Genomic DNA, 15,101 nt, shown 5'->3' with positions numbered 1-15,101 from the left:
CATGCACACACATGTACACAAGGAGGTCACAGGTCATTATCTGAAACTTTCCACTCTTGCTCCCACCTTTTGTTTTGCCATAATCACTCATGAGATGTAGATCTCACTGGTTGTCTAGACTGTCTGATCAGCAAGCTCCAGGGATCTTCCAATCTTCAGCTTTGCAGTGCTGGGATTACAAGTAAAACTGATATGCTGGGCTTTCATGCACATCCTGGAGACCCAAACTCAGAACCGCAAGGCAGGTGCTTTATTCACAGAGATATCACACTACCCCATTAATAGCTTTGTAAAAAAAAAAAATCAATGAATTTCGTATATGTTATTTGTGATTTAAAATATATTTATTCAAAAACTTTGGGAATCTTTACCAATATACAAGGAGTCTAAATGTTTAACTGAAGGTAATAGTTATACAAATTAGAGTACATTTCTTCTTTAAAAAAAAAAGTCATGAGACTGTTTTTGATGAGGGTAGACGTCTATAATGCATACATAAGGTTTCATCGCATAAATAATATATGAATTGTTATAACACATGTAAGAATATACTATAGTTATTTTATTTGTTTGTTTATTTATAACAGTCTCATTATGTAGTCCTTGTAACTCACTATGCAGACAAGTTTGGCCTTAAACTCACAGAGATCCATCCTCTTCCTCTGCCTCTGCCTCTGCCTCCGCCTCCGCCTCCGCCTCCGCCTCCGCCTCCGCCTCCGCCTCCGCCTCCGCCTCCGCCTCCGCCTCCGCCTCCGCCTCTGAGCCTCTCTGCCTCTCTGCCTCTCTGCCTCTGCCTCTGCCTTCTTATGCTGGAATTAAAAACATATGACTATGCTATAGACAATTTTAAGCAAAAGAAAAATACAAGAATCATATTTCCTTATTCTTAGCTTTCAAAATAACAAAATTTTAATTTTTTAAAACTTGGAAGTTTTTTCCCTAATTGGTGAGTAGCATTCATCATTTAGCATATACCTATTATTATATTAATGTAGACATGCCAAAAGGGTGAATAAATGGGTGAGTATATGCCAATGACTGGTTTTGGCATTCATGCAGTGGTAAACTGAGGCAGGCAGCCCTTGAGGTCAGTGCTTAGAGCTTCTGCTGACCAAGCTAGATCCAGATACCTACAGGGACTGCTACCAAAGGCAGTGAGATATTAGAAAAACTACTCATCAGACATTTTCTGAGGGAACAAAGCTTATTTTACCAGGGCTGGCAGTCCCTGTGGCCATCAGAAAAACTGTGAATTCTTTTAACTCCTTGGGACTGGTGAGAAACAGAAGGAAAGAAAGAAAATTTACACACACACACACACACACACACACACAAACACATTCTGAATGAATGAAACAAAAGGCAGAATCCAATAATTCATATACACAAATATACATGCATATAAGCATAACCAACATATATACATACAGACCTATAGACAAACATGTACACATTCACACATAGAATGGCTAGAGTATAACTCCAGCAATCAGGCTACAGGGATTCCACACATACATACATACATACATACATACATACATACATACATACATACATACATACACAAAATCGGTGGATGGAAGGAACAATGTTCCTGCCACACCATATTTTATTCTTTCTTCCATTGCTTATATATCCTAGTAAACTTTTACAGTATATACTGTAAGTACATTTTAATTTTCTTCTAGTAAGTGATTATGAAAAAACAGTGTTTTCCAATACATTTGCAAGAAATAAAACTTCCTAGTTCAGGTAAAGAAAATAAATTATTCTAGAAAAAAGTCATGTACATTCATCACCAAGCAACTTGTTACAAATTAACAAAGTGTGAACAAGCAAGGTAGTTTTCCCAGTCAGTTTCTCTTACTGGCAGGCAGCTATTTGTACTTATAAAGAAAGAAGTAATTATTTTATTATTTGTCTTTAAAAGTAATCTACTAAGAATCATTTTATATATATATATATGTACACATATATGTACATACATATATAACAATTTAAATCAAATTTATACACACAAACATCTATATACACATACATACACAATTATGTATTCTTTTGTTTAAAATGTTTCTTTTTCATTATCTTTAATAATTTTTTACAGTCCAGTAGTTTTTCCCATCCTGGTCCACCCACCCAGAGTTCCTCATACCATTCCTCTTCCCCCATCTCCAAGAGGATGCCACCACATCCACACCCACTCCACCAAAACTCCCCACTTCCTGGGACCTCAAGTCTCTCAAGGGTTAGGTTCATCATCTCTCAGCGAGTCCAGACCTGGCAGTCCTCTGCTGCATATGCATCAAGGGCTTCATATCAGCTTATGTCAGCTGCCTGGTTGGTGGTTCGGTGTCTGAGCGATCTCAGAGAGGTCCAGGTTCATTGAGATAGCTGGTCTTCCTATAGCGTGGCCATCCTCCTCAGCGTCTTCCAGCTTTTCACTAATTCAACCACAGGGGTCCCTGGCTTCTGTCCATTGGTTGGGTGTAAGTATCTGCATCTGACTCTTTCAGCTGCTCATTGGGCCTCTTGGAGGGCAGCCATGCTAGGCTCCTGTCTGTGAGCACACCATACCATCAGTAATAGTGTCAGGCCTTGTGGCCTTCCCTTGACCTGGATCTCAATTTGGGCTGCCATTGGACTTCCTTTCCTTCAGTCTCTTCTCCATTTCCATTCCTACAGTTCTTTCAGACAGGAATAATTCTGGGTCAGAGTTTTTGACTATGGGATGGCAACTCCATTCCTTACTTGATGCCCTTTCTTTCTACTGGAGGCACACTCTACAAGTTCCTTCTCCCCACTGTAGGGCATTTCATCTAAAATTCCTCCCTCTGAGACTTGAGAATCTCTCACCTCCCAGGTCTCTGGTACATTCCAGAGGGTCCTCCCCACCTCCTACCTACTGCGGTTGCCTGTTTCCATTCTCTCTGCTGGCCCTCAGGGCTTCACTCCTGTTTCTCCCACCCCAATACCTGGTCGTGTTCTCCTTTTCCCCTCCCTATCCCCTCTCTGCAAATCTAAACTTTTATATAAAAATCAGTCATATCTGTAATTCTCAAAATGCATATCTACTCATAAGAAATTCTTAATAAATCATATCAGGAAGCTGATCTCATCACCAGTCCAGCCTCAGTGAGAGTCACACCAGCCTGTGCTGCCATTGTTCTTGTTCCCTGATGATAAAAAGACCCTTGCTTAACTAGTAAGAGTGTGCCTTTCAAGCTTCAGATTGTTCCCTAAGATTTTCTACATCAGAGCCAGTAGTAAATACATCTCAACCTAGCTTCCCTAACAATTTTATTTTTCCAAATGTTTTATTTTTTAAAGCTGGTGTCATTGCTGACAATCTACATCTCTAAGATCTCTCCTCAGATGCTGATAAAATCATTAATCTGCTCCAGCAACAAAACCTGAAAGAGATCAAGCACTATTATTGTGAGTGTCAGAGATACTGCCCAGTGAGGGACTGGAAGCCCCCTTAACACTTTTATATAACTCTTAGATTAAGAGGGATGTGAGAGCAGCAAACAGCAGAACTCCACAACAGCATAAAGCCTTCAGGACACAGAGTCCTCAGGGCCGTGCCACACTAAGGTTCAGCCATGTGGCTGTGATGACCCCTGGATTACATTTCATGACTTCTAAAGCCATTTGTCGTTCCTCCTGCATGGCCCTCAGCATGTGTTATGGAGTAAATCATATCTATTATTACAGAAATATTTATGAAAAGATGAATATTCAGTTCCAAAGGTAATTTGTGACATTATTAGAGATTTTCAAATATTCCCTATACACTTTCTATTATCTAAATTCTGTCTAAAATTTGCTATCGGCCTTGTGGAAATGGATCAGTGGGTAAGGGTGCCTATCCTCATTTCTAATTATTTGAATTCAATCCCTGTTTCCCATATGGAGTAAAATGTTACATGCAAGTTGCCCTCTGACCTCCACATTTGTGCTATGGACAAAGTATACACACAAAACAATTAAATAAAAATATAATAAAAATCTAAACATAGATAAAATCTAACATAAAAATAAATAAAAGTTATCTGTGTTTTAATTTTGTAAACACCACTAGAAACTCTTTGTTAAAGATGCATGTGGAAAGAGGCAATAGGACTTTTGTTTCTACTTGGCTTGACATGAGTTGTATAGTGTTTAAATATGTGTTAAGAGTCTCAGATGCAAGAAGCTCTGATGTTATCCTGATAGGGAGGATGAATGACTCACCTAAGTTTATGCATCCTGGCTTATTTAAATTAACAAAACAAAATCACGTATTTACAGGTGTGACATTTTGATACATACATGCATTAATTCAAATCAGGGGATTTTCCACACCCACCACTTCAAATGTTTATTGTCTTTGATGTAAAATCACTTAAAATCCTTTATTCTAGGTCTTTTGAAGGATACACTGTTATTAACTGCAACCACCTTGCTATGCAGCAGAACAGAACTTACTTTCTGCTCTTCTTTCTAGGACTATGAGCTGTAGAGAACAGAGTCAACCTCTCTCCTTCTCACGGGAATAATAGGACCATGAGTGCAACCAATATTCATGACATATTCTAAAAGATATGATTAGAATCTTTGATAAGAATTTATTAGTTGTTCTTCAGAAAACTAGTGATTGTAAAGTTGTTAATAACTCTGAAAGCTTCCTAAGGTAATAATAAAGACCAAAGTCAAAGCACAGTATTAATCTATTTGAGAAACTTCATGATAGGACAGGAATTAATCTTGTATTCTAGAATATGACATTTCAGTGACAGTCACTTTTTATTATCTTTATGTTTAATTTTCAATCAAGAATAGTAGTTATCTCGTTTAAGTTTTCAATGAATTGAAATAATAATGGCAAAGTAATAGTAACAGGCATATATTACACACACACACACACACACACACACACACACACACACACACACACACACACAATTCTTAGTGAAGCTTTTCAGAGGTAGAGACCTAAACTACTCAGTCTACTTAATTTTTAAACCATAAGAAATGTGAAACTATTTAATAACTACATTAATAAATATATTTTAAAGCATTAATCTATTATGTTGCCCAGGAATATGCTTCATTATTCTTCGATTTTATTTAAAATAATATTATTTCTTTTTTTTTTCTTTTTTTCAGAGCTGGGGACTGAACCCAGGACCTTGCGCTTGCTAGGCAAGCACTCTACCACTGAGCTAAATCCCCAACCCCAAAATAATATTATTTCATTTTCCCAACTCTACCCCCTCCCATAATACCTCCTTTCCAAGTTCACAGCTTTCTGCTCTTTAGCCATTGTTTTTTCAAATACATATAGAGGAATAATACACATATAACCACTGCCTGCATCGTCTGTTCAGTGTTGCCTACGTGATATATGTTTCTAGGGTAGTCAGGATGGACTATCCAGTCTGTGTTTCATTCCTGGGGAAGACGGATTATTCACATTCTAGTAATTACTACAAGCTAGTCATTGCTTGTAGCTCCTTGTCCAGGCACAGGACACTGTGTAATTTCCCCCATCTATATTGAACTGCCAACTGCTGTTAGAATTGTTCAGATCTTACTTAGTTAGCAATATTGTTGAGATTATAAAATCATAAGGGTGCTGCTTTCATTTTTATCTTTAATAATCACGTATATTTTTACATACATTTTAAGTTATATACATTATATAGATTCATTAGATCTATATAATGGAAAGAAAACATCCTCACTAAGAGACATAGTTTCCATTTCTATAGAAAGGTCTATTTTTTTAATATTAATGAGCATTGTTTTTCATTTTATAATAATGAAGTTTTGAAGACCCAAACTTCCCACACTGTATATTTTAAACTGTCAAGCTTTAAAACTTACAGTGGTTTAGTCTTTTTGGAATGGGGTTCTTTTGCCTCAAAGGCTATTTTCAATTGTAAAATAAGAGAATGTGTGAAGTACTTTTGTACTTGTTACATATAATGTAGCTTTGACAATATCTCTATTATATATTTACTCTAGAAAGCTAACTAACTTCATTGTGAGCTGTTTTGCTCTAATTTTGCTTTTGCTGAGCTGTATTAGTAAGTACTGATCACAGCATTATGATTTAGAAAAATTTAGTTCTATATGTTTACTAAGTAATTGTGTGGTGAAAATTGACTAATTAGCTAAAGACCTCACCTTCATCCTTTTATATTTAAGGTATTTACATAAATAATTTCATTTATAAAATTTTTCATTCAAATATAGTGAGGCAACTTAAATATGTGAAACAGACAGAGAATGTAGCAATAATTGACATTTATACTATGGCTTTGATCCATGTGAACCTTATTAACATTGTCTTTCAACAAATTATTTCTTAGTGCAATCTACCCCCAGCAGAAGAATGCATTCAGTTGGCTGAAACCGCCCAGGCAGATGGCAATGTATTTGAAACCATAAAGTATTATTTACTAAGTCAGGAACCTGAAAAGGCTCTTCCTATTGGAATTGACTTTGTCAAAGGTAAGTTTCTAGTTGGTAGTTTGGAGTTTAGATCTACTTGTTCATTTGGTATTGTATTCATCTTGATAATCTACCTGAAGTTCGAACACAAGTCATTCCACATTTCCCAAAGAGAAAGATTACTGATACAGAACATGCTCTGTCTCCTGATTTTATATTGCGGGAAGACCTAGAGTCAATGAATGGATGAATACTTTGTGATACAAAATGCAGACTTATGATTAATGGACAACGAGCTGATTATATGATTTTTAAAATTGGATGAACAAAACTTGACTCTGTGATTTAAAATACATTTCATTTGGTTTTATCTTTCCAGGATGTATCAGTAACTCGAACTGGACTCTAGATACTGTTCACCCTGTGCTTGACCTAATGACTTATATCCGTACTGAAAAATTACTCTTACATACATGCACTGAGTAAGTATTTTGCTTCAACACATGAATATATTCAGTATAATATTTCAAATGGCAATATTGGTTTTGGTGTTCAAATCAAGAAATAGGACCATCTTGGGTAACTGAACTTATACAAAGACTATACTTTCTGTTATCGCGTTTTTGTGACAACACTAACAAGAGAGGACAGAAATGTAAACTTGAAATGAACAGTAACTATTAACAAATCACTTGCATGTGTTTGTTTATGTGTGTGTACAAGTCTGTAGTTTCACTTAAACACAGCTGTTTCAAGAAGGCTGAGCTGAAAACATTCAAACGGTTATAAGCATGGAGTCCATAAGAAACTAAGGGTCGTATTTATTGAATATCTATTGTACATAAAAATCATACTAAGCCTAAATGAGAGCGATCTACAGGTGCTAGAAAACAGAAAATGACACCATCCTTAAACTCAAGGACCACTTAGGAATTTTTTTTTAATATAACTAAAAGTCTTCAGAGACTTGAAGCAAATTTGTAAGCAAGATTTCCAATGAAACGGTCTGGAAAACTACCACAGGAAACAAAAATGATTTTTCTGGTCCTTTCTTGGAGTTGACATAATGTGTCATAAGTTTCTAAAGTGATAAAAGGAATTACTTAGAAATAAATGACAAGAAGAGAAAGGCAGGGGTGGCCTCAGGGTGTAAATTAACTATGAACAGTAGGGTGCTTGCTTTCTGTGAGGACTTCAGGTTCAAGCATTAAAACCCAAGAGTTAAACATGTAACATAAGCAGACAAAAATTAAATGCTTATTTCAGTTTTAAATTATAATTTATGGTACATTATTGATTTTGGAATAAGAATTGTGAATTATTTTTTAGCTAATGAATAAATGACTTGCTCTAATTTTATAAAACTTTCCAAATGTATTTTGTAAATATCATCTATATGAATATAAATAGACATGTTTGAATTATGTAAGAGAATAATGTCTTATTCTTCAAATTGTAATAAAAAATAAATATATTCTTTTTCAGGGCTCGAAATGAATTACTTATATTATGTGGTTACATTGGTGCCTTACTGGCTATCAGGAGACAGTATCAAAGCATTGTTCCAGCACTTTATGAGTACACGAGGTAAAAATAAAAACACTTTACTGAGAAATTCCTTTTACTAAGATAAAGTGTCTAAGACGATCACAGGCACTGAATATATTAATCTGGGAGTTCACTTGCTCACTCAGCCTGAGCGCTCTAGGAAATCAGGAATATGAATTGTGAGTCTACAAATGACAGAGCTGTTAACGGAAAGTTATATACATAGGACGTGTTGATGTTTGCCTATCAGGACACATCAGAGAGGTATCCCAGAACTCATAAAGTGGTCCAGCAATTCCACCAAAGGCCTGGACCTCCCCTCTCCCCTGCTTTTTTTTTCTTCTACTTTGGAACTCTACACTCTTTCCTCCTGTGTGAGTTCCCCACGGTTCAAAGATAGATGCTAGTCCTCTACATAGTATGTCTGCAATCTAGGGAGAATACAAGAGAGTGGAAGAAAGGGATCTTAAAAATCTTCTTCAGTCCAGATGTCCTCATTGTGTTCTGAAAAGTCTCTCCTCCCTTTTCATGCCTACACTTCACTTCCAACGTTGTGTGATACCACTGTTGAAATACAGAAAGCCATGTATATTAGTTCTCAACCTCTATGGAAACAATAGTCAGGTAAAAGACATTTCTAAGTGGTGAAGAAGCTAGTATTTTATATTCATGACAGATCGTGTTTTATAACCTGTTAGCTAAACATCTCCATTCTCTACCAGCTTGCTAAACCTCACTCATTTTCCATTATCCTTAGAACATAACTTCTTTAAAAAAACAAAGCTGATCCATGCGATCTTCATTTGTAATCCGTCTCACTGTTTAATAAGACACACATCACTGTATGACTATGATCAATGAATAAACAAATTCACAAAGCGTTTCCTGAAAATTAATGTCTAGCCCCATTAACTTGCTAAATGATAGAGTGTACAACCTTTTCATTCTCCATACTTATTATCTAAGGGAAAACATCTTTTGAGTGCCTTTTATGGAAGATAGGAGACATTGAGAGGAATGAAAAGCTTTCTTATTCCTAACTAAGCGGCAAAGAAGTCTCTGCAGCTAAATAGCACAACCCAAGCAATAAGCACTACCTCCAGATACTCAAGGAAGTTTGTTCCTGTGCAGGCAACAAACCAAACTGCAAAGCCCACGCTCAACCTGAAAATGCAGAACAGTAGGATGTATCACAGATGTTAAAATAATGTTGAATCTGTCCATTTGGTTTGACTTCACTGATGACAAATGAGAGAAAAAATGGTCTCTTAAATTAGTATTAATAAGCTGGGTGGTGGTCGCACACACCTTTAATCGCAGCACTTCAGAGGCAGGTTTGAGACCAGTCTGGTCTATAGAGTGACTTCAAGGATGTCCAAGGCTACACAAAGAAACCCTGTCTCAATAAACAAATAAACAAAAAAGTTAGTATGAATAATACATAGCTGAAAGACAGGAATGGAAGCTCGTGTCTGCAATCTCAGTGTGGGATGCTGAGGTAAAGGGATTCTCAATGGTTCAAGGCCAGCTTGGACTACATGGAGAATTCCACAGCAGCCCACACTCAGATTGAAACAATCTCAGGAACTGGGAAGCAAAAAAGGCAAACATATAATAAAAATCAAAAGGTACTGTGTGTAAGGTAGAAGGGAGTTCACAGAATATGTGTTACAGAGAACTCAGTAATTAACAAAGAAAACTTTTAGAGGTCTCAGTTTTAGAGGATTTCCCATTTTTTTAAAATGTACTTGCCTTCATTTTATATGCATTGGTGTTTTGCCTGTATGTCTGTCTATAGGAGAGTGTCAGATCTTGGAGCTGCAAACAATTGTGAACTGCCAAGTGGGTGCTGGGATATGAACCTGGGTTCTTTGGAAGAGCAATCAGTGCCCTTAACCGCTGAGCCATCTCTCCAAGAATCTCCCTAGAGGCAATCTTTGTGATAATGACTCTGTTATGTCCTGTAGCCATTTTTTCATTTTCTTAATGTACTACATCTCTGATTCCCCATCGTCATATTATATTTAATTGCCACTTCCTTTCCCCGCTTATCTCCTGTCCTCTTGCCTCATTTCTTTTTTTTTTATGAAGTTATATTTATTTTTAGATTTAGATTTGGCTTTAGAAAGTGTGGTTTCATTTAAGAAAAGCAAAGTGTGGAATAAAGCAAGGAATCCTGTCAAATGATAAAGCATCAAATAAATGCCCAAAGTCAGCCATATCCCCGAGCCAGAGCCAGAGCCTTATTTTTATTTATTTTTTCCTTTTTTTCTTTATTAAATTGAGTATTTCTTATTTACATTTCGAATGTTATTCTCTTTCCTGGTTTCCAGGCCAACATCCCCCTAACTCCTCCCCCCCCCCTTCTATATGGGTGTTCCCCTCCCCATCCTCCCCCCATCTCCCCCAACAATCATGTTCACTGGGGGTTCAGTCTTGGCAGTACTAAGGGCTTCCCCTTCCACTGGTGCTCTTACTAGGATATTCATTGCTACCTATGAGGGTGGAGCCCAGGATCAGTCCAGGGTAGTGGCTTAGTCCCTGGAAGCTCTGGTTGCTTGGCATTGTTGTTCATATGGGGTCTCAAGCCCCTTCAAGCTGTACCAGGCCTTTCTCTGATTCCTTCAACGGGGGTCCCATTCTCAGTTCAGTGGCTTGCTGCTGGCATTCGCCTAAGTATTTGCTGTATTCTGGCTGTGTCTCTCAGGAGAGATCTACATCCAGTTCCTGTCATCCTGCACTTCTTTGCTTCATCCATCTTGTCTAATTGGGTGGCTGTATGGGCCACATGTGGGGCAGGCTCTGAATGGGTGTTCCTTCTGCCTCTGTTTTAATCTTTGCCTCTCTATTCCCTGCCAAGGGTATTCTTGTTCCCCTTTTAAAGAAGGAGTGAAGCATTCGCATTTTGATCATCCGTCTTGAGTTTCATGTGTTCTGTGCATCTAGGGTAATTCAAGTATTTGGGCTAATAGCCACTTATCAATGAGTGCTACCATGTGTGTTTTTCTGTGATTGGGTTACCTCACTCAGGATGATATTTTCCAGTTCCATCCACTTGCCTATGAATTTCATGAAGTCATTGTTTTTGATAGCTGAGTAATATTCCATTGTGTAGATGTACCACATTTTCTGTATCCATTCCTCTGTTGAAGGGCATCTGGGTTCTTCCAGCTTCTGGCTATTATAAATAAGGCTGCTATGAACATAGTGGAGCATGTGTCTTTGTTATATGTTGTGGCATCTTTTGGGTATATGCCCAAGAGAGGTATAGCTGGGTCCTCCAGACTGATTTCCAGAATGGTTGTACCAGTCTGCAAACCCACTAACAATGGAGGAGTGTTCCTCTTTCTCCACATCTTCGCCAGCATTTGCTGTCACCTGAGATTTTGATCTTAGCCATTCTCACTGGTGTGAGGTGAAATCTCAGGGTTGTTTTGATTTGCATTTCCCTTTTGACTAAAGATGTTGAACATTTCTTTAAGTGTTTCTCAGCCGTTCGGTATTCCTCAGCTGTGAATTCTTTATTTAGCTCTGAACCCCATTTTTTAAAAGGGTTATTTGTCTCCCTGCGGTCTAACTTCTTGAGTTCTTTGTATATTTTGGATATAAGCCCTCTATCTGTTGTAGGATTGGTAAAGATCTTCTTGCCTCATTTCTTATCGTCACACTCCTCTCTGTGTTCTCATATTTGTTCTACAGAAGGTTCATTTGTAAATTGTGTGTGTGTGTGTATGTGTGTGTGCGTGCGTGCACATGTGTGCATGAGAGAGAGAGAGAGTGTGTGTGCTGGTGATGGTGACAGTGAGTCAAGTCACGGGCACAGGAACCTTACTTCTGACCTTTGCCTGCCATCCTCTTGGACATACATCATTTTCATGTTCAGATACAATCTAATCTCAAAGCTCCTTCCTTATGTGTGAGTCTAGCCTAGCAACCTGTACCATGCTCCAGCCTTAAACTCAGTATTCTTACATGTAAAACAAGCCTCTCAAACCCAGTCCTTTTCTTTTTCTTCTAATGGTACCATTCCATTCCATTACCCAGAATTAAGTCAAGATCCTGACAAGCAGTCCTATCTCCCTTGTGCTGCTCAGCATTGCTTTCTTGTCTCATCATGCCCCATACTACGCAGTGCATTTAACTAGAGTCACTATTTCAACCACCTGTCTTGAGCATTTTAGAGTTACCAGGGACTTAAGTGATAATCGTGTGAGTACATATATGCTTATGTCTACATAAATGTATGTACACACAGTGTTGAACAATTGTTATAGATTAAAATTTCAGCTATTAAAGTTCACTTGTGTTGTCTGATGTGTTACTGTTACGCCAGGTGCCAATTCTTTCTTATGTTTCAGTCAGCTATTAAAACGTCGAGTGGTGTCAGTACCCTTGAAAATTGAGCATCTCTCTGAGGAACTGGATGCATGGAGAGCTTGCACACAGTCCACCAAACAGTGAGTAAATAGTCTGACATTCAAATGCAGAAGGAATTTAGGGTTACCGACAAAAGTGTTGTTGATATGTTGTAGATAGTAGTGTTGTTAATTTTTTTAAAATCAAGTTTAGAAAAATAGTTTGTCAATTTGTTTAACATATATTCAGTCCTAACATCCCAGTATCAGCCCCAGTCTCCTCCCAGTAACCCTTTTCACAAGACCTCCCACCGTTCCAACTTGCCCTTCTCTTTTGAGAAGGGAAAGCCCCCTCTGGGTATCACACCCTCACTAACTCCCCTCCCCTCACTGCACTACTAGTTCCTGAGTGACTAGGTGCATACTCTGCCACTGAGGTCAAACAAGGCTATCCATTTAGGGGTGCAGGATTCACAGGGAGGAAGGCAACAGGCTCGGGAATAGACCCTGCTCCAGTTTTTGGGGAACCTACATGGAAGACCAAGCTGCTCATCTGCTTTGTATGTACAGGGGGCCTAGGTCTAGCTCCTGCTTGATCTTTGGTTGGTGATTCAGTCTCTGAGAGCCTCCAAGGGTCCAGGTTAATTGACTATGTTGGTCCTCCTATACAGTCCCTGTCCTTTTCAGGTCCCTCAATCCTTCCTCCAACTCTTCTATAAGGCTCCCCAAGCTCCATCTAATGTTTGGCTGTGAGTCTTGGTATCTCTTTCTGTTGGCTGTTGAGTAGAGCCTCTAAGAGGAGAGTTATGCTAGGCTCCTATCTGCAAACAAATCAAAGTATCATTAATAGAGTCAGGGATTGGTTCTTGCCCATGAGATGGGTCTCAATTTGGGGCGGTCATTAGTTAGCCATTCCCTCAGTCTCTGCTCTATCTTTGTCCCTGCACACCTTGTAGGCAGAAAATATTTTGGGTTAAAGGTTCTATATTCTTATCCCTGCACTGGGAGTCCTGCCTGACTATAGGAAGAGGTCACTTCAGGATCCATACCTCCCACTGCTAGGAATCTCAGCTCAAGTGACTCCCACCCCCACAGACCTTCTGGGGCCTAACCCACATCCAGTTCTCTGGCATATCCTAGAAATTGCTCCCCTCTGATTTCTGTTCTCCTGATTCTCCCTACATAGGATCTCTTTCCCCACCCTCAGCGCCACCCTGCTCTACTCCCAGTTCCCTCTTCCAACCAGTTCCCTCTATCCATCAACCTCTGATATCTATTTTGTTTCCCCTTCTGAGAAAGATTCAACCATCTTCCCTTGGACCCTCCTTAATATTGATTTCTTTGTGTCTATTGATTATAGCATGGTTATCCTGTACTTTATAGCTAATATTCACTTATCAGTGAGTACATATCATGTATGTCCTTTTGGGTCTAGTTTACTTCACTCAGGATGATATTTTCTAGTTTCATCATTTACCTGAAAAATTCATGATGTCCTTGTTTTTAATAGCTATATAGTATTCCATTGTGTAAATTAATCACATTTCTTTATCCATTCTTCAGTTGAGGGACATCTAAGTTGTTTTCAGATCTGACTATTATGAATAAAGCTGCTATGAACATAGTTGAGCCTGTGTCTTTGTGGAATGATGGAACATCTTTTGTGTATATGCCCAGGAGTCTTGAGGAAGAACTATTTTCCTGTACTTCCTTAAGGGATTTATTCATGTCCTCTCTCATCTCTATAGGATTAGATTTAAGATCTCCTTGTGCTTCCATTTCATTAGGATAATCAGGGTTTGTTGTAGCAGAATAACTGGGCTCTGGTGGTACCTTACTACCCTGGGTTTTGTTGACTATGTTCTTATGCTGTCTTATGCATCTGTTTTTCCCTGGTGTTAGATGGATGATCCTGATGGTAGCAGGACTTTTCGGGAAGATTGGGGAAGCCAGCCTTAGGCCAGACAATGGTGGTCAGGGTGCCTAACTCTGGTGGCTGTGCCTCAGGCAGACCCTAATGGCAAGGGATTAATGGGAAATGTTCTAAGACTGTAGTTCTTGGGGTCTCTGCAGGCCTCCATGGTGAAATAGGAGGCTCTAGGGTCCTTAAAAAATCCTCAGGACCAAAGAGTAAGCCCAGAGATAGACAATGGAGATCACTTCTGCAAATTGTGTCCCAGGCAGACCCGACTGGAATGGGATTGGTAGGACAAGGTTCCACACTGGTAAGTTGTGGGGCCCCCAAAGGTTTACATAGAGAAGCAGGATGCTCTTTGTGTCTCACAAGGCTTCTCTGAATGTTAAACAGTGGGGCTCAGAGGACCATGTGCAAGTCATCTCTGTAGACTGTGTCCCAGACAGACTGCCTGGGATGGTGGGTGGATATGACTGGGATAATCCTTTGGGTTTTTTTTATAATTTAAATTTAAATGGATTTGCAGATATCTATAAAGGACAATGAAAAAATCAGAGACTATTTCTCAACTAAATTCAATAATTTTATAAGTCTATAAAAATAAAAGTTGAATGTTTATTTAAAATATAGATTGTCAGAAGATTCTCCATATGTACCCCCTTCTGATTCACAAAGAACGGTTTATGAAACTTTATTAAAGAGACTAAAAGAAGAGCCGCTCAAAGGAATTACTGGACCAGATTATGTGACTGGAACAAATCTTCCAAGCCATTCAGACATTCATATTTCTTGTCTTAATGGATTAAAAATCCAGGTATAGACTACTATCAGATATTAATTTTATC

The 15,101-nt window shown here is 38.5% G+C and overlaps 1 protein-coding gene across 1 annotated transcript in view; it reads left to right on the top strand.

Moving 5' to 3' along the window:
- Positions 1–15,101, top strand: part of Wdr17 (WD repeat domain 17) — a 93,587-nt gene that overhangs the window by 76,252 nt on the left and 2,234 nt on the right. Inside the window, exons 25-29 of the mRNA XM_032918773.1 lie at positions 6,357–6,498; positions 6,818–6,920; positions 7,924–8,025; positions 12,345–12,443; positions 14,887–15,070. Of these exons, the coding sequence (XP_032774664.1) occupies positions 6,357–6,498; positions 6,818–6,920; positions 7,924–8,025; positions 12,345–12,443; positions 14,887–15,070 (630 nt within the window). The remainder of the gene's footprint in view (positions 1–6,356; positions 6,499–6,817; positions 6,921–7,923; positions 8,026–12,344; positions 12,444–14,886; positions 15,071–15,101) is intronic.

The sequence above is a fragment of the Rattus rattus genome, chromosome 13, assembly GCF_011064425.1.
Source record: "Rattus rattus isolate New Zealand chromosome 13, Rrattus_CSIRO_v1, whole genome shotgun sequence".
NCBI classification, from domain to species: Eukaryota; Metazoa; Chordata; class Mammalia; order Rodentia; family Muridae; genus Rattus; species Rattus rattus.
Note: the sequence above shows the minus strand (reverse complement) of the source record. Positions and strands in the feature narration are given on the sequence as shown.